The sequence below is a fragment of the Uloborus diversus genome, chromosome 8 (assembly GCF_026930045.1).
Source record: "Uloborus diversus isolate 005 chromosome 8, Udiv.v.3.1, whole genome shotgun sequence".
NCBI lineage: Eukaryota > Metazoa > Arthropoda > Arachnida > Araneae > Uloboridae > Uloborus > Uloborus diversus.
The window spans coordinates 14,877,013-14,899,412 of record NC_072738.1 but is presented as its reverse complement, the minus strand read 5'-3'; the positions used below and the strand labels follow the sequence as shown (position 1 = coordinate 14,899,412).

Sequence of the window (22,400 nt, the reverse complement as noted above, 5' to 3'; positions counted from 1 at the left end):
AAAAAATTTAAATAATTTCAATTCTCAGATTATTCTTGTGCTTCACGAATATAGACATTAGGCTGAACTCTGCGTACCCGAGGCTGGTTTATTTCCACGAACCTTTGTGATGCTTATCCAGTGCTTTAACACTAAACTAAAAGGACCTCAAAGCTCGCGGCAAAGTTAGGCTATGTGCTCTCTGAGTGTATGCCACACTCTTTCACAAACACCTTTTCATAAAGCTATAGTGGACACCAGTAAATTGAATCAGCCGCTTTAATGAATCAAATTGTCAAAAACCGAATAAAATCCAGCTTTTTTGAATCAGCCACTTAATGGAATCAAAATTGCTTAGAACAAATGTGATTCATTTAAGCGGCGGCCACTGTAGTAGCAAACATTGAAAATCTTGATGTCCTATTTTCATAAAAAAATCCCTGCAACTTCTCACATATTACAACATGAATTGAATTCAGGCTCTAAGGGTACTGCAATCTGCTTCTTCTTCGAAAGGATTCCATTCGCTTGGAACTTCTTATAGCATTCTCGAACCATGGTGTCCGTGTCTTTCGCCCAGTGCTCGTTATTGAACGGACCCAACTGCCCTCCAAGCTCTGTAGGCAGCAGCGTCGGAGGCACTATGTTGTGCAGAGCCGTCCAGTTGCTGCTCTTGTGGAAAGATATCTAAAAATGAAAAAGAAATTGCATCGATTTTAAATGTTGCTTAATGAATATTGTTACATAACTAAAATAAAAACGACCATAAAATATTTGAGAATATCCACACTGTAAAAAAATTCCGAAACGTTACTAGTTATTTCCGTGAAACGTTTCGGAAATTCAGAGGTTTTCACCTATTTCCCCGTAAAATCAAGTATCTTCGCAAAAAAGTTTCCTGAATTCCTAAAAGAGGCACGAATGCAGACTTTGCACTGGTGTGAGAAATATTTTTTGCTACCAGTTTAAAGATTGACTGCGCGTGTTTATTAAGTGCATCGGGTTTAGTTTGATTACGGCCCATCTGGATTGACTAAACTCGCAATGGGAGCAAATAAGTCACTAGATAGCAGCAGCAGCAGCAGCTTTGCGAGGCAGGAATTGCGGGCAAGGAATATGCTCACGTCTTGCTTGCAATTTTCGCGTAACCTTGGCTATGAATGCTCTAATGTGTCTGGAGCTTTCTTAGTAAATTAGGAAGGTTCTAATCAAATACATTAATCCTATTTCATTTTTCTAGAAGGATCACGACTGGCTTTTATTGACAGGGGAGATTTCCCAATGTTTCAGAAAGGTTACTGACTTTTATCGGAAAACGTTCCTGGTTTTTGCAAGATATGTTACTGGTTGAAATTGGGCACATCAGCTGCCTATTATTTTCCAGAAACGTTTCTGAATCGTTTTTACAGTGCAATATCCCTTACAATTGAAAAATTTGAGTGGAAGCTGTCCAAATGCAACAAAACTCTCACAAAAATATTCAATTGGCTGACACTTAAAGTGTCATATAGGGCAAAAAGGAAGCATGTGGTTAAATGGGAACACGTTCTATTACCACATGGTGTAAAAAAGAAAAGAAAAGAAAAGAAAAAAAAAAAAAAACCCGAAACATTCCAGGAAAATAATGGGCAGCTGATGTGCCTAACTTCTGCCATTAACATATCTGACGAAATTTAGTAACCTTTCTTAAATTAACCTGGCATATTTCTGAAAAATTCAGAAACGTTCCCAATCAAAGCAAAAATGTTTCTCGAATAACTCAGGGGTTTTCAATGAAAACCTATATAATGTGCACATAGTGATAGTTTGGCACCTTCCTGCTTCACCAAAGAATTTCCTAAAGCAAATATGGCTAAAGCTAAGACGAAATTCTTCAAATCTATAATATCCGGAGACTACATTTCACCATAGATGCAGGGCACAGTAAACCCAGCGGGGCAGTAACTAAGCTCAAGGAGAAACACTTGATAAAGAAGCACAGAATATTTTTTACAAGTAGATATAAATGTTTTTCAAAATAGTGTAACAGTATTGTGAACGTCACCATTGTTTGCAGACATTGAAATAAGTTGCTTTTTAAAGAGTAGTGATCTTACATTTTCCTTTTCAACAGGTCAATCAAAGCTTCTAATCTGATTGCGTATGTTGCGCTTATCTACCTACATATAGAGCTCCTTGAAAAGTACAGGCTGACTTATCCGACATTTTGGTTCCAAGACAAAATTGGATCCAACCTCGTTTCTAGTATTTATAAATACGTTATAATATTCGCTGGTTGTTATGTCGTAAAGCAATTGATGATAAGTTGAGTAAAATGTCACCTAAGGTAAATCTAGAAAGATTACTTAGTTCACAAATTCAACAAAAACGTATCAAGAAATGTTTACTGTAATAAACCTCATTTTTTCACCTTATTTGTTTTTAATTTGTATAAATTAAATCGTCTTCATCTACAGAATAAAATACTCAAACATCAATCAGGTAACACATCTAAAGCTTTGCCACCACTTTTCTGAAATGAGACTTTTGCACAAATACTATTTTTTACGCCCTACAAATTTGGAACCAAAATGTCGGATAAGTCAGCTCCCCTTATATAGGAGCCTTACCTACATAAACCACATGGGGAAGAAATCAGTTTCCAATTACCTCTTAGACTCTGGAGTAAATAGAAACATTGCGAGGTGAATGTCAACATGATTTTGCTAATAAACAGTGATCAAGTCTCATTTTTGTGAACACATAATCTCCTCTAGATTATACTAGCAAAAACACCCGGCGTTGCCTGTGTTAGCAATAATTATGAGAAACAATCGTTACTTGCATTTGTTTTCTGTTTTAAGTGAAATAACTTAAAACACACCTTTTTGACGTGATTTAAAATCTAACTTCTTCCTTACTCATAAAACTGAAGTAGCAGTAAGTAAAAAGAGCAAAATAGTATTCATTTAGAAACGAAAACACGAAATTTAAACGTATACAAATTTGAAGAATTTCCGAAATATGAAATTAAACTTCATATGTTTAAAAAGATTTATCAGTTAATACTTTTTTTTTACACGGAGTCTTACCTTCTCTGTATGTCTATTGAAGAACGAACTGTTTAAAAAAAAATGTAGCCGAGTGCCCGTGATCCCCTTAAACTTAATTTCAATTATTGTGGGGTCTTGGTGCGATTTAAAATGTTACCGAATTTGCGGGAATCGTTTTGGGATACCTTGGATAATGCTCCCCCTCCTTACTTTGTAAAACGGTATGTTACTAATTTTTGTTAAAGAGATTTTGTCGCCATATGCTAAGATACTTTTGGTCACCATATTCCAAAATAAGTAGTAAAATTTGGCGATGGTTTAAATTTGTGCACAAAGTCACATTAATGAAAGTTTTTGTGCTGTTTATGGATTTGCCTAATTTAGTTGCCGAATTATTTTACAGTAAAAAAAGTTTTTAAAGATTCTTTGATTGACGATATTTTGTTTACATGGTGAAAGCTGACAAACATTATTACGTAGTCTTTGACTTCAAAAACCGCGACAGTTGAAAAAACTGCCAAATGCATCCGCTACTGAAATCTTTCTGCATAAATTTTGGCGAGGTTTCTGCTGTTAGATTGGATAGTGATTAAAAAATTCAATCAGCACAAATAATTAAAAAAAAAAAAACGATTAATTACACTAAAGTTCCGTTTAAATGGAAAATAATCAACTAAATCTAGTTATTATTAGCCAATTGGGGAAAAAACATTACTTTGAGATCTGACTTGAGAAAAACCTCAAACAGTCAGACGAAACACAAAAACATTCAGCGATTCTAACTATGAACTGGGAGTTGAGATGATACACTAAATAATGAATTGGGTTGAAAAAAGCCTTCGAACATGGAACAAAAAAAGCTCATAACTCGTTTTTCATACAACTTAGAACTTTCTAACAGATGCCATCTTCAGCAGAAAAATAAGCGCTTTCGATGGACACATAATTTTAATATGTACACGCATTTTTTTACCGCCATATTGGGACATTTATGCGAAAATTTGGACAAATTAGAATAAAAAAGGAACTATCAATCGGATTTTTTTCGAACTAGTCTACAAACCTCCCCAGTACCAAAAAGAACAAACGGTGAAAGTTTCAGCCAAATCTGCCGGGTAGTTTCTGAGATCTTAGGGAACAAATTTACCAAACTCCATTTTTATATATATATATAGATAATAAATTTCAGACGTAACATTGATGCAAAATAGGTTATTGCAAAGACAATCATGACTGGAAATGAAATGGAACATTCTTTTAGATACTGTTAAAAAAATTTTAACTATCGATTTAGAGCTTTTGCGACTGGTGTTTCTTATAATTTTTTTTTTTGGGGGGGGGGGGGGCAAAATTTTAACTTTATATCTTTCTCTTTTCTTGTATGATTCTTCAAAACAAAATGAATAAATGAAGTAAAAAAAAAAAATCACTCTTACTTACCCGCTTACGGATTTTTGTACTTATAATTGGTTTCACTAATTTCCAGCCAACTTTAAAGATGGAGGGCGTATTGATGACGTGGAACTGTTTCACTAAGCATGGACAGCAACTCTGAAGTATAATAAGAAAATTAAAAGAATGTCAATTTCACAATATTTTGTTTTCAACGATAATAGACAATAATATTTAAAAGGCATGGAAAGGATATACAGTGAAACCTGTTTTAAGTAAGTTGACCACTTGCGTAGTGATCCATTTATAGAGGTATATATGTGAAGTGTAGGACTAATCCTGTACATGACAAAAGCAATCAACTTAGCCAGGTGCTCAACTTACAAGGGTATTCAACTTTACACGCTTTACTGTATTTGTTTTAAAACACCGAATTTTGAATTCGCAGCAGTTTTGGGGAATGATAACTTACTTGTAAGGCTTGAATTCCAAACACCAGCCAAGGAACCATAGCGATGACCTGCGTCATCTTCAGCTCGTCAAGGTCAAGTATAACGACGAAACCGGCAATCTGGTTCACCGGATTGTCCATTGCCGTCTGGATTGCTACGATGCTTCCGAAGATGGCGTCCTCGGGAGGCAGTTCTTTTGGATCCCATGGCTCTGAAAAAAATAAATGGTGAGCAATCCAGATTAAATACTACATCAATGGATATTTCGGAATATGTTACTGGTAAACTAAGACACACAGGAATTGTATGTCGGGGAAGGGTCAAATTAAGACATGGGCCCATGGGGCACAGGCTTATAACAATAGCACTTGAGGGACATCAGATCAGGCGCTGAAGCAGATTGGGTATTGCTACAGCAAGATGTATATGTCTTGAAAATTTATTTTCTTTAAATTTTTTTTACCTTTTCGCAAATTTTTGAGACATTCATGGCTAAGCATAACAATTTCACTATTGTTAAATGCAAAAGTTAGATTGTACATTTTGATATTTGCGTCTTATAGCTATCAGACGAAATTTGAGAGTTCACTAATCCATATCAATGATGTATCGGTTGAACATAACGATTAACATGGTCGTTTTAAAAGCGTAAGTAATAAAATATTTTATTTTCGTGGAGGAGGGGAGGGGAAATAAAGCTTGAGCCCAGTGTCAAGGAATAAAGGGGACTCTCTCTATCTGAACATTCCCTATGTGAACACTCCGATATTCTGAACCCATTTTCGTGGTCCCGGCGAAACTCCATAAACTTTGCATAAGCTGACCTCTCTGTACTCTCACTGTAAAAAAATTCCGAAACGTTACTGGCTATTTCCGTGGAACGTTTCGTGATTTCAGATGTTTTCACCAATTTCCACAAAAAATCAAGTATCTTCGCAAAAAAGTTTCCTGAATTCCTAAAAGAGGCATGAATGCAGACCTTGCACTGGTGTGAAAAATATTTTTTGCTACCAGTTTAAATATTGACGGAACGTGTTTATTAAATATATCGGCTTTAGACTGTTTATGGCCCGTCCGAATTGACTAAGCTTCCAATGGGAGCAAATAAGTCACTGGATGCTTACAGCTTTGTGAGGCTGGAATTGCATGCAATTTTCGGGTAGCTTGACTGGAGATGCTCTAATGTTTCTGGAGCTTTCTTTGTAAATCAGGAAGGCTCTAATCAGATAAATTAAACCAATTTAATATTTCTAGAAGGTTCACGACTGGCTTTAATAGGGAAGATTTCTTAATATTTCAGAAAGGTTACTGACTTTTATCGGAAAACGTTCCTGGTTTTTGTAAGATATGTTACTGGTTGAAATTGGGCACACCAGCTGCCTATTATTTTCCAGGAACGTTTCTGAATCGTTTTTACAGTGCTGAACACCTATAAAATCAGCACCCCAGTATTTTGAACGCTTTTTTTTTAACCTGTTTAAATATTACCACTCTATATACTGAATATGTTCATAATTAGTGCTCGGGAATTCTTAAGAACCAAATTGGAAAACCTGAAATACCTTCACAATTTTGTCACAATGATTGAAGAGCATTAAGAAGATGAAGAGAAGAAGAAGAAAAATTAATTTTGCGGATATTGCTGCATTGTATAAAATAATTCAGCTGAGAAATATCGGCCGAAAGTTTCCGTCACTAAACTACGTATTTCAAGAATCGAATCCAAGCAATGTATCAAGTAGTATTTAGTAGTAGTAAGACCTTTAAAGTAAAATATGGCTGAGAATAACCCGGAAACATTTTCACTTGGATGATAACACGCACCATGCATGAGAATACTCAATACAAAAACAGATTAAAATTACTCTTTTTTTTTCCCCTTCTGATATTATACCGATAGCTGTATTGTAATATTTTATAGTTGAATGTTACATAAAACTTTTTAAATTAAAAAAGAAGGAAGTAAAGGCGAGAGTATAGATCTCACTGAGTTGAATTAGACTCACTATCCTCCAGTACAAATAATAAACCCCAATAAAATCTCAGTAACTTGTATAGCTCACTAGGCAAAGTATTGAAAATAATCCACTAACGCAGTAGAATACATCCTTCTATAATGAACACCCCAATAATCTGAACACTTTTGTTCGATCCCAGGAGTGTTCAGAATAAAGAGAGTCAGTCCACTGTAGTCGGGCCATGTGCTTTCAGGCATAGTAAAAAATGCGTGCCTATTATACAATACATAAAACATTCTACAGAATAACAAATGCTATGTAGGCAAAGTATGAGAAAGCTCCTGATAAGACATGACACGCTGGCATTCTATAGAATACATGAGCATCGTATAAAATGCCTAGGCATTCTAGGCGTTATATACACCTGTCATGTCCTGGCAATTGACAAATTCTGAGTTTGAGGCGCGTTAAGAGTCACAGGCCTTGATATCCAAAACGAAACGGAAGTGTATCTCATACTTTGCCAGTCTCTAATTTGGCATTCTAATAGGCAATGCTTAGGCATGTGTGAAATATGACTCGTATCATGCATTGCCGGCTCGTTTAGTTATTATGTCTATGCATTCTATCGGAAGCTGGATTTCCAACTTTGTCTGGTGTTTACAGCTAACATTCTACTCTTAATTTCTGCAAAAATGCTCGTGGAAGAAATCAGGGACGCAGTGAGGGAGAGGATAATGGCCCCAATCACCAGATTTGCTGCCAATAGCGTCGCAGTATGGGAGGGAGGAGGAGGGATCCCAGCGACTTTGGGTTCATATATTGCCAATCCTAATGTGGTAATTCATACGCATAGGGCTGTTGTGATCCCCCCTCCAGATCACTGTAAAAACGATTCAGACACGTGCCTGAAAGATAATAGGCAGCTGATATGCTCAATTTCTGCCAGTAACATATTTTGCAAAAACCAGGAACGTTTTTTCGTTAAAATTATCACGAAAAATTCAGAAATCTTTCCATTTAAAGGCAGTTGTGTCTCTGGAACTTCGGAGTAAACGTAAGTAGGGATATTATAACAGCTTGGCACCTTCTTGATTTATCAAGAGAGTTCTAAAAGCAGTATTGCCAACCTAGCCAAAGCTAAGCCAAAATTGCAAGTAAAGTATCAATCATCTTGTTTGCAATTCTTGCAAAGCTACGTCGTCCAAATATTCATTTCTTTGAAAAGAGATAAAATGGACGGAGTGAGGACTTTCATTCGTAACGCCAAGACCCCAAATCACGCGATAGATTTTAAAGCAAAGCATTGGAAGAAATCAGGTTTCTTTCGCTTGTTTCAAGCCAAACGTGCCATTCATTCGTCGTTGTTGAGTCACATGAGGTGGACTCACCAATGATTGAATTTGCTTTCTCCATTTTAATTCCTGCTCAAAAACTTATTCGCTCCGTTCAGGTTTTGGCGAAGGGTCTTGTTTTCCTCTTCAAATTCGGCGATCTTCTTAAGTAGGATCTCTTCCTGCTGGAGCTGCTGCAAATATGATCTTTAGGTAACGCAGTGTCCGAATTTGAACGTGATCCTCTTCAGTAACAGCGTATCTCTTTTGAAAATTTCGTTGGAGAGTCCAGTTTATGTTTGAGTTCATCCAAGAATTCCAGGTCTTTACTGTTGGCAATAGTGTCTGAAATTCCTGACCTTTCGATGCCTAAGTCCTTGCATGTGGTTTCGAGTGTTGGGTACTCTTCTATCTCATCATCGGGAGGGTGTTGTTGCAAACGAGCAGTTGCTTTGCGACTTGTATTCCATCCTATCATTATGTCCGGAGGCGCTGTCTGTGGATAGGGGAAGGGCCCTTACAGGAGGCCCTTGACCGTTCTCCTCCTTGGAAATTTCCCGTTCCGCCATCTCAGTAGAAATACGTCTTGTTTGTTGAATGCTACGTCCGGGGGACGAAGTCGATATACTTTATACATACGCTCAGATAATCTTTAAACTGGTAGCTAAAAATATTTTTCACAACAGTGAGAAGTCCGCATTCGTGCAACTTGTAGCAATTCAGGAAACTTTTCTGCAATAATACTTGATATTTCCAGGAAGTGGATATAAACCCTTGAAATACCGAAACGTTACACGGAAATATTCAGTAACGTTTCAAAATATTTTTACAGTAATGGTGAATTCTTGCAGCGCTAGTGTTTTCTCCATAGCTGATCTTTGTCCGGTAATATGTCCCACAGAAGGAGTTTGAAAAACAATAAAAGAAAAACAGAATGGAATTGAAACGTGTCGTTTGTAGACGTAGCTTTCGAAACCAAGGAATATTATCCCACAAATTTTCTTTCTGATTTAGTTACTATTTCCGGCAAAAGGTGGCACGGCATACTAGATGAAATTAAAGTCCACGTGAAAATGCGACAAGGACTGTTTCAAAAAATTAAACAACGATAATATTTTCCTAACACTGACAACTGGTTGCGCAGCAAATCCCGGTGTCCCGGATTCAATTTCTCTGCAGTTCTTGTATGTCTACACAACGAATGTCTAAAAATCTGCTTTGTTACTAAAGGGTGAAAAAAAGGATTTTTTTTTTTAATTTTCAGTTTTATTTATAATCTACTGTGTATATAAATGAAAAAATGAATTCATGCAAATGGTCGGGTGCTGGTAGTTCATGCAACAAATTTGTATACGTCTCCTTCTACATGAGAGAGGGATACGATATTTGAAGTAAGTAGGGTTTAAAAGGAATTCCTTAAATGCTCCCAATATATTAACAGGAAACAAATTGGTGATTCGATTCTCCAAAATTCTGACAATATTATTCCCCAGGTGCCTAACACAAGGATTGTTTGACTTATTTTTTTTTTCTTTGTAATATTTAGCAATAATTTTTCCGATTTTCGTTTATTTTTATTAAAACGGTAACTCAATATTTTTTCCTACAAAAATTTTTTTTTGTAGGAAAAACTCAGTTTTGTGGAAAAATCAGAAACTTACTTTTTTTAGGCCCCGTTCCTATTGGTTTCTCAAATGTATTTAATTTTTTTTTTAAACGTATATCAACATTCCACAAATTTAATTTAAAGTACTATATTACGCATACTAAAAGGTGAGAAGTAACATTCTTAAATTGAATGCAAAAAAGAAGTCACATTGAAAATATAATGCGACATCAACTCTTTATTTTTAGTGCTCATTTGCTCTTTTCTCTAATGAACAGAACTATGAAAAATATGCGAATTAAAAAGGAAATAATTATTCGTGTAGTTGTCTAAAATTATCAACCCTTTTTTTAGAAAAATAAAATGGTCACTGTGGACTATATCAGTGGACTGACTAAAAACACATACTTAAATATGACTGCTTCTTCTACTCATAGATGGCGCTACTAAACCAGAAAATGGATTTCACTTTTTGCTTTATTTTGCTCTTGACGAGAAAGAATACAAAGCAATAAGGAAAGGCCATGAAAGGTGTAGTCCGAATTTTCTTATTTGGTGTACAGTACATACAGCAAAAGAAACGTTTACAAAAGAAAAAAGGGAGGGGAAATAACTGAGTTCATTGAACGCAGCATAATAAAAATAATATTAAGTGCAAAATGGACACCATTAATGCAAAAATTGACTACAAGTTGAGAAGAATAGAAGGAAAAAGTACCACAAAATTCAGTCAATTTTAAGGTTCAATCACTAGCGCAGCCAGAAATTAACTTCTGGAGGGTTTTTCAATCAAAATAACCTTCTGGAGGTTTTCTTTTTAAATCAAAATATCCTTCTAGAGAGTTTTTTTTTTTTACTCAAAAGTACCTACTGAAGGTGTTTTTTTTTAAATAAAAATAGAATTTTCATATGCGCAAACTACTCTACAGTCGACGCTCGATAACTCGAAGTCTAATAACTCAAATATACCTTTATCTCGAAGTTTTCATTCGGTCCTACAATAATTAAGTGTTTTCAATACAAAGTTGTCTCTGTATCTCGGATGTTTTTCTTCTAAGTCGAAGTTTTACGAAGATTTCATTTCCATTTTATGCATGAAAATGCAGCCAAAATAAGGGAAAAAATTGCTTTTCTCCTTTAACACACTGCTTTGCTTATAAGCTTGTAGGAGTGATGTAACTTATTTAGAATAGTGCTCCTTAATGCATTGCAAGGTATCTTGAAAAGTGTCCGATTGGGCTACTTTTTGACATGGCCGACGACTTAAAATTTCACTGCTTACTAATTTTAGAAAAACTTGAAAATTTGGCAAAAATTGAAAAAGTAGCCTTTTTACTTTATAGTAATTAAAAGTAAGATTTCAAGGAAATTCAGTCTGTGGCAGACGTGCGTCCAGGAGAGCCCATAGCACCTACAGGCTTGAAATTTTGTACAAAATTACTTCGAGCCCCGGGGGCGTGCACCTGGGATTTTATTTTTTAAAATTCGAATTATTTTTTTTGTAATTCATTTTTTAAGCTGAAATTTCGCGGAAATTGCCTATTACTGCCTATTAAAGAGGTGAAAAATTACTTGCGCACATTAATGCTATGTATCGTTGGAAAGGGTAGAATTTTCCGCGTTCCACGCAATTTGGTTCAATGTTCTAACTTAAATACGGCGGGAGTTATTTGCGTTTTTAGCTCGAACTATTTAGGCTTAGCTGAAATTTAGGCACTATTTTCTTCATTAACTCTATCAGTAAATTGTCCTACAGTTTTCTTTTTGACACCACCGAAAAGAGCGGCTTTTTTTACTCCAGATCTAACTCGACCGATGGTCGAAAAACTGAGCTTCTATCTCCAAAAGAAAAAAAGTTACAAGCCGTTAAAAATCCTAGTTCGAATAATTCTCATCTCTAATGAAATTATTGATGTTTTATTTGTCGTTGCCATAGTTACGTATTTTCGATTCGCATGTTTCTTCTTTCCCTTATTCACAAACTTTAAGGGTTTCGATTTTAACGGAAAATCTTATGTTCAACTCAATTCAAGCCCGGAGCTAAAGAGCATAATATATTACTGAGACCATGAATATACAAAACTACAGTTTTGCAATGCTGAGGAGCCCCTTGCCCTTACGGCTCTGCAAGTTGGTACAAGTTGTTTTAAAAACCCGGGGAAGGGATGTTTTAATCCAAAGGGAGCTCATAATGCGTTTTTAATCTTTTTCTTTCTGACTGACGTTTTAAATCTTTGCGAATCAAATAAAATTGCGAAGCAATCTTCGGGGGTTGGTAAGCGTGAACGAGCAGGGGGCAGAGCCCCTAGTTTTTGAAAAAAAAAATGTACTATTACGTCAAAAGACGTGCAAAAGCAATTCGAACTAAAGTGAAAAAATTGGGCTAAGACTGCAATTAAATTTGCTTTTAAGAATAAACTGCTAATAAAAGTTACTTTCTTTAAAGATATTTTTATGTAGTACTAATAATTTACTTTATCCGAACTATGTATGCTGTAGTCAATCTATTATGCAGTATTTCTTTAAAAAAAAAAAAAAAATTACTTTTAAGATGGCTCGAAAAGAAACTTCCTATAAGTCGAACTACCTCTAACTCGAAGGTTTTAGCTGGTCCCTTGGGACTTCGAGTTATTGAGAGTTGCCTGTACGAGAATTTGCATTTATGTTAAAACCAATGCGTCTGAGGAGTGCTTTTACCCCCCCCCTCCCCCGCTGCGCCACTTGGTTCAATGTTTTGAAAAGATGGACGTGACTTTGAAAAGGTTGACATTCTTTTTTCATTTCTTCCAAGAAAAAAAAAATGAACACCCAAAAAAATTTGTAACGCTGCCGTGGTGGTAAGGTAAAGCGCTGTTCCTGCACATTTTATATTGTTCATTTTTTCCTTTTTTGCCATCTATTGTACGTTAGCTTCGCTGTAGAAGCTTGCTTATTTGTTTTACGCTGAAAATAAAGCACGAAAAAACGTCAAATTCCATTGCCCTACTGTTCGTATGGAAACACAAACGCGTTTCCAACCAAATGTATCAAAAACAAAGTTTTGCAGATTCTGCGCGTTACTTTCGCACTGCTGTAAACTACACTGGTGGGACCCACGTGCCTGCTCTTAGACTTGGTTTAATTAGTTAGATAAAACAGATCTATTTTTTACATGAAATACACTGCCAGCTCAGTCAATTCCAGCCGAGGACTGCAGTTTCGTGCTTATTAGCACTCATCAGCACGACATAGGAGTGACTGAGCTGGAGTGGAAAACGTCTTAAGAAAGCCTAGAGTGCCAAACAAACTGGTAACTAATACAGAATTAGCATTGACCAGGCGAGTGACCGAAACAATGGTTCGGTTCAACTCGAATATTTAAGGCAAAGCAGGTATATGCAGTAAGTTACCAGGTGTAACTTACTGAATAGATCTGTTTTTTATTCCAGATTAAGAGCCGAGCAACCCCCAATCCAGCACCCCTGGTCCACTATATGTTTTTTTCTTCTTTCTAAAGGGGCTACGGAAAAGGCACTGCTTTTTGCAGACCTAGTACGATCCCCCGGCATAGCAACCTCTCTTTCACAAGGCACCAGTTTGGGTGGGATGCCATTGCCACGAGAGTTTTTACACCCTGTTTCCCAACCAGATGAGGCACTTGGGCTCTATGTGATGCAAAACAGCACTAGGAATTTAAATTTACCAACAAATACTCCATGTCAATTGAGTACTCGAGGAATCTTTTACTTGACGCATAATCATACGACATGAACGTTGCCAATTTTCTGCATCTTGAAAATCCACCGACTTAAGCCAGGACCGAACCTGCGCTTTTGGACGTAAGAGACCAGCCTCTAACCATTACATCACTCTGTCGCATCCACTGTATGTAGCAGCGTAATTAAGATCGCCGTCTTTCATCCAACTACTCAGACTCGATATCGGCATTAATCATGGGAAGAACCAACCGCTTTCCCCCCGCTATTTGAACATGGTAAGTCGCGATACTTTACGTTCAAAGGTAGGGAGAAGGAAACTAATCACAGCAAAATTACAACTTCCTTTCAGACAAGCACTCTCATATTTGAAGATACACAAGCCGTTGCCTTGTTTTAAGAGAAGGAAACGAATCGCAGTAAAAGTACAACTTTCTTTCAGACAAGTACTCTCATGTTTGAAGATACACTAGCCGTTGCCTTGTTTTAAGAGAAGGAAACGAAATCGCAGTAAAAGTACAACTTCCTTTCAGACAAGTACTCTCATGTTTGAAGATACACAAACCGTTGCCTTGTTTCAAGAGAAGGGAACTAATTGCGGTAAAAATTACAACTTTCTTTCAGACAAGCACTCTCGTGTTTGAAGATACACAAGCCGTTGCCTTGTTTTAAGAGAAGGGAACTAATCCCGGTAACATTACAACTTTCTTTCAGTCAAGCACTCTCATGTTTGAAGGTAGACAAGCCGTTTCCTTGTTTTAAGAGAAGGAAACGTATCGCAGTAAAAGTACAACTTTCTTTCAGACATGTACTCTCATGTTTGAAGATACACAAACCGTTGCCTTGTTTCAAGAGAAGGGAACTAATTGCGGTAAAATTACAACTTTCTTTCAGACAAGCACTCTCGTGTTTGAAGATACATAAGCCGTTGCCTTGTTTTAAGAGAAGGGAACTAATCCCGGTAACATTACAACTTTCTTTCAGACAAGCACTCTCATGTTTGAAGGTACACAAGCCGTTTCCTTGTTTTAAGAGAAGGAAACGTATCGCAGTAAAAGTACAACTTTCTTTCAGACATGTACTCTCATGTTTGAAGATACACAAACCGTTGCCTTGTTTTAAGAGAAGGGAACTAATCACGGTAAAATTACAACTTCCTTTCAGACAAGCACTCTCATATTTGAAGATACACAAGCCGTTGCCTTGTTTCAAGAGAAGGGAACTAATTGCGGTAAAATTACAACTTTCTTTCAGACAAGCACTCTCGTGTTTGAAGATACACAAGCCGTTGCCTTGTTTTAAGAGAAGGGAACTAATCCCGGTAACATTACAACTTTCTTTCAGACAAGCACTCTCTCATGTTTGAAGGTACACAAGCCGTTTCCTTGTTTTAAGAGAAGGAAACGTATCGCAGTAAAAGTACAACTTTCTTTCAGACATGTACTCTCATGTTTGAAGATACACAAACCGTTGCCTTGTTTTAAGAGAAGGGAACTAATCGCGGTAAAATTACAACTTCCTTTCAGACAAGCACTCTCATATTTGAAGATACACAAGCCGTTGCCTTGTTTTAAGAGAAGGAAATGAATCGCAGTAAAAGTACAACTTTCTTTCAGACAAGTACTCTCATGTTTGAAGATACACTAGCCGTTGCCTTGTTTTCAGAGAAGGAAACGAATCGCAGTAAAAGTACAACTTCCTTTCAGACAAATACTCTCATGTTTGAAGATACACAAACCGTTGCCTTGTTTCAAGAGAAGGGAAGTAATTGCGGTAAAATTACAACTTTCTTTCAGACAAGCACTCTCGTGTTTGACGATACATAAGCCGTTGTCTTGTTTTAAGAGAAGGGAACTAATCGCAGTAAAATTATAACATTCTTTCAGACAACCAATCTCATATTTAAAGATACAGGATGTCCTGAAAAAGATTGACTGTTTCCAAAAATTTATTACAGGAAAACGGTAAATGATTAAAAAAGAAAAAAAATTCTTGCAGAAAATTCATGTGGTGGGCCGTACCCCCCCCCCCCCCCCCCCCCGAATTTCAAATTTTAGTTGAAAATTTTTCCAATAGATGGCGCTGCAGACAGTAAGCCCGTAAATAAAAAAAAAGATAGAGAATTACATCATAATTTTTCGAAAATAATGAACAAAATAACAAAACAACATTTTCAAACAATCGTCGGCTGTAATCCCAAGTTGCAATCGGAGGAAAAATCGGTGAATTTCAATTCTTCTTTTTTGACTTACCGGCTTACTATATGCAGCGCCATCTATTGAAACATTTTGAACTAAAATTTGGAACTCTGAGGGAAAAAAATTAGCGCCCACCACATGAATTTTCTGCAAGAATTTGTTTTTTTATTATTAACCGTTCTCCTGTAATAAATTTGTCCTGAAAACAGTCAGTCTTTTTCATGACACCCTGTACGTAAGACGTTTCTCTGTTTTAAAGGTTAAAACTTGCTTCTTACCTGCCCGGCAATAGAGAATAGCTTTTCCTTGCCTGTCTCTGTAGGGCAGAAAACCGATGACGTTGGCTTCCATCGTCTTTCGGACAACATTGAAGGCGTCGCTGCGGTCAATGAGTTTGCTGTTGGAGTCGACAAATTCCAGGCCACGTCGAAGCAACTCGGCCGAACGCTTGACGTCGAATTTTCTCGACCTCAGAAAGCAAAGGAGAAAGATGTCCTCGTCGGTAAACAGCAACTCTTTGTCTTCTGGAAGGAAAATATATTTAGAATTATACTCTGTGCAGCGAAAAGATAGACTGAAAGTAAACAAATGGGTTGATGGAAGGTTTGCCACTTTTCGGGATTATCTCTGAAATAAAAAAGGAAATCAATATTCGCGGTCTGCTTGGCGCTGATTTGTTCTTTTTGTCTACCTAAAACCACGGGGTTATCGCAGCCAAATGGCGTGTTTCTTTATTTACATCTAGTCTTTCCTTTTCGTAAATGCAATTTAGCCAGAGTTTGCGGTATTTTTTTGCTTCGGGTACTATAATCGTTTTAATAGCGCTTGGCGGCTACAAACTTGGAGAGAACAGAAAAATACCGCTTACTGCCTTACCACATGTCTCAATTTTTCAGTTTAAAGTCAGCTTTTACTGGCTGGTTTTGCGTATTTAAGCGAATTATTTACATTTTCATGAAAGTTTTAGAGTTGAACGATAATTGAAAACTGTTGTGTAGCACTTTTCTCATGTTTTTTATTTACCTTTTTTTTATTTGGTGTTTTGTAGAATCAAAAGGAGGTCGGGAGGATCAGCACCTCCCACAGGCTTCAATCATAATTTTATCGCCAATGATAACTATGATATCGCTTAATACAGTAGTTTACACACATGTGAGGTCTGTTTTGCCCGCCACCCCACCCCGAAGCTCAAATTTAATGGCTGCGTTAATGATTTGGCGGATTATTAGCCTTTCCAATGGCATGATTTAACTATTTGATTGAATGATTATCATTTTAATGGAGTTTTTACTATTTTTAAAGTTTTTTTTCGTTTTAAATAAAAAGTAAATAGTTCAATCCAAGATATCTGCAAAACATTGTCTTTAATCCCTCAATATAGCTTCGCTCAAAGATAGTGACAATGCATAAAACAAAAAATAATCGCGAAGATTAAACATGAGCCATGCAATTCAAAGTGTGCCTATACTCAAGAACAAGAGTTTTCAATATATATATATATATATACATATATATATATATATATATATATATATATATATATATATATATATATATATATATATATATATATATCATTCTTGCGTACCCATATCATAGTAAAACGGAACCCAGTAAGTTCAAAACGTCTCTCATTTGTAGGCATCACTTGCATTGTTCAAAAAAAATCATGTATGTTATTTTATTGAACAACTTGCAATTTTCTGTCATTCATGTACGCCACTTTTATGCTGTAAGCACGATATTATTGTCAAAAGATCGCACCCACATACCCCCTCCCCCCCATTTTTGAAAACACACATCGTTTGTTATAATAAGTTGCCTACCGGACGTTTTAAATGCAGAGTTAAAAGTGTTTGAAAAAAATGATAACTAAAATAAAATAAAATAACTAACAATTAAAACAAAGAATAATATTTTCCGCCTGAAGGAGAGTGAAAGACTGTGACGAAATGGCTGAAATTGAATTAAGAAAAAAGCGGTTCAATTGTAAAGAAAAGTAACTACTTGAAGAAATGACTAAAATTACAATAAGAAATAAGCGGTTCAATTGTAAAGAAAAGTAGCTATTTGAAGAAACGGCTGGAATTGAAATAAGAAAAAAGCTGTTCAATTGTAAAGAAAAATAGCTATTAGTAGAAATGGCTGAAATTGCAATAAGAAATAAGCTGTTCAGTTGTAAAAAAAAAGTAGCTATTTGAAGAAATGGCTGAAATTGAAATGAGAAATAAGCTGTTCAATTGTAAAGAAAAGCAGCTATTTTCTACTACATTTGCACGTCAAGAAGAAAAAAAAAATCTCGTTCAACTGAGTTTGAAGTTTTTTTTTAGAGGTGCAGGAAAACGTCCACAAATTGAAACACGTGAATTGAGTAATACAAGTTCCTTTGAAAACCTCAATTGCGACCTCAAATTGGGTCACGACTTCTTGATGGCACATTTGCCTCAACATTTCCTTCATTTCCCCATGCAATATATTGCTTTCTTTTCCTGTGTTTGCCCTTGAAACATCAGCCGGCGAAAGTATCATTGATGAGAGAGCGTTGTTGAGAAACGGCTGGTTCTCAAAAATCTTGGTACTAGTTGAAAAATGTTTGGATCTAGCCAGGGGCGAGCCGAACTTATTTTTATTATATTTCTTTTGAGGAAAAGGGGGCGAAAATTCACATTCCCCCCCCCAAATCCAAAAAAGTAAATTCGGCCCCGGAAAGGGGGGGGGGGGGTGATGGAACTCCAAATTTTGCCGAATGGCAAAAGTTTGTAAACTTTCAATGACAAAATTAACTTTAAAATCACTAATATTTTCCATATTTTTTCGCAACAATTAAAAAGCGGATTTCGAGTATTGTTTAGTTTTCTCGTTGCTCATAATCCATTTTGTTGTAAATTTTGCAGAATGATAATAATTTTGCCGAATGGATCGCCTAATTTCGCCAAATGATAAAGGTTTGTAAACTTTTATTGACAAAATTAACTTTAAAATTACTAATATTTTTCAATATTTTTTCGCAACAATTAAAAACCGGATATCGAGTATTGTTTAGTTTTCTCATTGTTAATAATCTATTTTGTTGTGAATAGAACTTTGGCAGGCGCAAAAAGGACAAGAGCGTGGTGTGAGAGAAGACATACGGGGGAAATAACACTTCAGAATGCGAAAAAATAAATAAATAAAAGATAAAAGTTTTACTTCTATCGTATATTTACGAAGCACATTTTTTTTTTTTTTTTTTTGCAGCATTTTTTTTTTTTTTTTTTGCTATTTGCATTATGCTTAGGTATCGTCAGTGTACCCAAACCTGTAGCATATGTAATAATAGAAAAGGTATGCGGTTGCACCTCTGCACCACTTTTCACCGATTGCATTGTTTCAGGGGTTCAGAGGTCCCTAAAATTCCTAAATCCGGTCCTGGGTAAAACATCTATGCATGAGCAGACAGGTCGAATCACTACTCAATATTCATTCAGTAGAGAAGAAAATGGAAACTTAGGAGCCATCCACAAATGATGTCGCGCTTCAGGGGGAGGGGGAGCGGGGTCACAAAATTGTGACTGTTTGTGACAAGGGGTGAAAGGGAAGAAGTGGGACATCCCCCATTTTGGTTGAAATGAAAGCATTTTTATAATATCGTCGCCTCAGAGCAACAGTAGGATATCTTAGTGTAATTCCTGGGATTAGATGTGTTACTGGTGCTCTGAGGCGACGATATTACGTGAAGGGAATATTTCATGACATGTGACAAAGGGTGAAGTGTGACAAAAGAAATGAGGGGCGTGGGGTCAAATATTTTGAAAAAAAAGGTGACATCATTTCATCGTTCTAAAATGTAGATAACACGAACTTCAAGTGAAAAATGTTTTCCTGATTATAGAACTTTTTTTTACATTGAAACAGATGTGAGCAGAATGTGTTATTGAAAAACGTTCACAAGTAAAAATCTTGTAAAAGGAAGTTAAACGATATGCACTTAAACACAGACGACATTAAGTATACATTAACTAACATTAACTCGCAACAATACACATTAAAATATAATTTACGAAATTTGTAAATTTTTTTATGAATTTAAAATATTTTTGAAATTTTAGTTTTTGAAGTAAAAATTTACACCCAGTCAGATATTTTTACTTCAACCCCCCTCCCCCCCCCCCCCTTTTTTTACTCCCTGGTATAAACGAAGAACGTGAACATGAAAACTAAGGGATAATGTAGCTGTTGCGGAAAGTAAAGCCCTGCGGAAAGAACTGATTTCAGGCACTTCAGTGGTTAAAGAAACGAGCGGCGCATGCGCATCACGCCTACTTATGCTTCGGAAATTCAATTGCGGATCCCAACCGTTATAGCAGTGTTAGTGGTGAAATAGATTCAGATGAAAATGGAAAAGTAGAACTTTTCTCAAAAGTGCTTCTTGTAAAAACCCAGCTGTTTTTTATGGGGTTTTTATAGGCAAATCCAGTTTTTGGTACCATAAATTTTCTTCGGCAGTTCAACAGAAATTTCAGATCAAAATGTTTCTGGTATGTGTGTTACTTTCTTTAATGGCTTATTGTAACTGTGGGATCTGACGATAAGCTGACTCCCGACGAGGGGTTTTATACCCTTGAGGGATCCTAAGAGGATAAAATGAGAACTTATCTTTACTAATAATAAAGCTGAAAGTCTCTCTGGATATCTCTCTGTCTGGATCTCTGTGACGCGCATCGCGCCTTGACCGTTCGGCCGATTTCCATGAAATTTGTCACAGAATTGGTTTATAACATGGGGGTGTGCAGTGCACCTCGAAGCGATTTTTCGAAAATTTGATCTTGTTCTTTTTCTATTCCAATTTTAAGAATATTTTACCGAGCAAATTATCATAACGTGGACGAGTAAGTTACCAAATCATCATAACGTGGAACTGCAACATGGGCGAGCAAATGAACACAGCAAATTTGCGAGAAATTCATCATCCATTATTTGTAAATATACAGGAGAACCGAATGATCTTTTAATTTTCTACTACATGCAAAGCCAAGCGGGTACCACTAGCTTTTTTTTTTTTAATATACATATATATATAAAACTCATACTTAAATTTAAAAGGTTGAAAATATTTTTTAAAGTTTTAAATTAAAACTCTGTCATTTCTGCCAATAATGACAGCGAACTTGAGAAATTGATAAAGAGTTAAAAGTAAGGTAAAATTTTGTAACAATTTTATTTCTTCTGAAAAATTAGGGAGGGTAGAAAATGCATTTTGTGTGTGTAGCATCAGCGAATCTTAAGAAAGAATCATTGCGATCTTTGCAATAACGCAAAATTCTATTATTATTATTATTATTTTTTTTTTAATGAAAACAAACGTGTTAAATATATTATAGAAATCAGTAAGAAGTCTCAAAATCGAAAAAAAATAATTATGTGAATAAAGGTAGGCTTTTTAGCTCACATTTTCGAACATAACAAAAATTGACTTCTGAAAAATGTAATGTTATTGAAAAAATAAATTGATAAAAGATCCATTACTTAGAGGGAGAGAGGAGAAAAAAAAGGAGAAGAAAACTTAGGAAAATATTCGAAAGAGAAGAAGATGCGTGAAATATGAACACATTCTTTAAATTAATTTTAAGCATTACCCTTAAGATCAAGATAATCATCTATGATTTTTGAATCGAAGTACATTTGAATAAAATTTTCCCAATTATTTAACCATTTAAAAGTAGTAAAACATTAAAATTGAAATAACTTGTATTTAGATTCATCGTGAGAAAATGCATTCAATGAAAATATTAAAATATTTAGTAAAACTCCGTAAAAATAACTGCAACTAAATTAGAAAATTCTCGCTTTTTGGAACAAAACTTTTAGAGAACAGAATACGGAAACCAGTGGTAGTAACAATATTAATCAGATTGGGGTTGTTTCCTTCAGTGCTACTTTTAATCACTAAATTGAGAGAATAAGCAGGGGAAAAAAAAAAAAAATACAAAACATGGAGCCAGAAAAATCTTTTCTTTTTCCAATGTTATTTCGTCCCGTTGATTTTTACTGCATATCTCACACTGCTGCAAGCTTCACATTAGAACATTTTCTTAATAAATTTATTTTTTCACGCTTCCTGTGGTCTTTTAAGTTGCTAGCCATTCATTCTGTTTTCGACAATGATGCTGGAAGCATATTGTATTGTGTAGTCTGTGTAGTGTGAAAATTATTGTGCTAAACCTTCGACGCACTAAAATGATAACGAAGCTAAACTTCGAAACATAACTATAAAGATGTTTCATGTTCTTGCATATGGTCCATGTAATGTTTCCATCAGGTTTAATCGAATTTTCTTGAGCTACTGAGCATTATTAAGTGGAACTTTTTAGGCATGGCTTCGATTCTATCATTTCAATGAAAGCAGTAAAACTCGCGCCTTGTAATGACAGACTTAATTTTTTAACGTACAATAATGTCAGCAAGTAGGCTGACATTTTCATGCAAAGAGTATCGAATGTGCTAGAGACAAAGGAATAAATGTTGAACAAAAACCGCTTGAATTTAAGACTTCATTCCAGTAAGTCACCGCCCTATAGCCATGACTAAGGAAGAAAGGCACCGCCAGCTCAGTCAATCCAGCCGAGGACTGCAGTCTCAAAACACATGTTAAAATTCCGCCATTTCAATATTATTTTCGTGAACCCCTTTGCACCTCTCACGAACCCCTGGGGGTTCGCAAAGCACCGGTTGGGAACCGATGTCCTAGAGGATTGAAATGTACTTTAAAAAAACG

General features: G+C 35.9%; 1 protein-coding gene across 1 annotated transcript in view; it reads right to left on the bottom strand.

Annotated features, from left to right (window-relative positions):
• Window positions 1–428: 428 nt before the first annotated feature.
• The window catches only part of LOC129227939 (retinaldehyde-binding protein 1-like), an 80,779-nt gene continuing 58,807 nt past the window's right edge, over window positions 429–22,400 (bottom strand). The window contains exons 3-6 of the mRNA XM_054862562.1: window positions 15,925–16,170; window positions 4,876–5,066; window positions 4,452–4,562; window positions 429–666 (exon numbers count right to left, since the gene is read on the bottom strand). Coding sequence (XP_054718537.1) covers window positions 430–666; window positions 4,452–4,562; window positions 4,876–5,066; window positions 15,925–16,170 — 785 coding nt within the window. The 3' untranslated portion in view covers window position 429. The remainder of the gene's footprint in view (window positions 667–4,451; window positions 4,563–4,875; window positions 5,067–15,924; window positions 16,171–22,400) is intronic.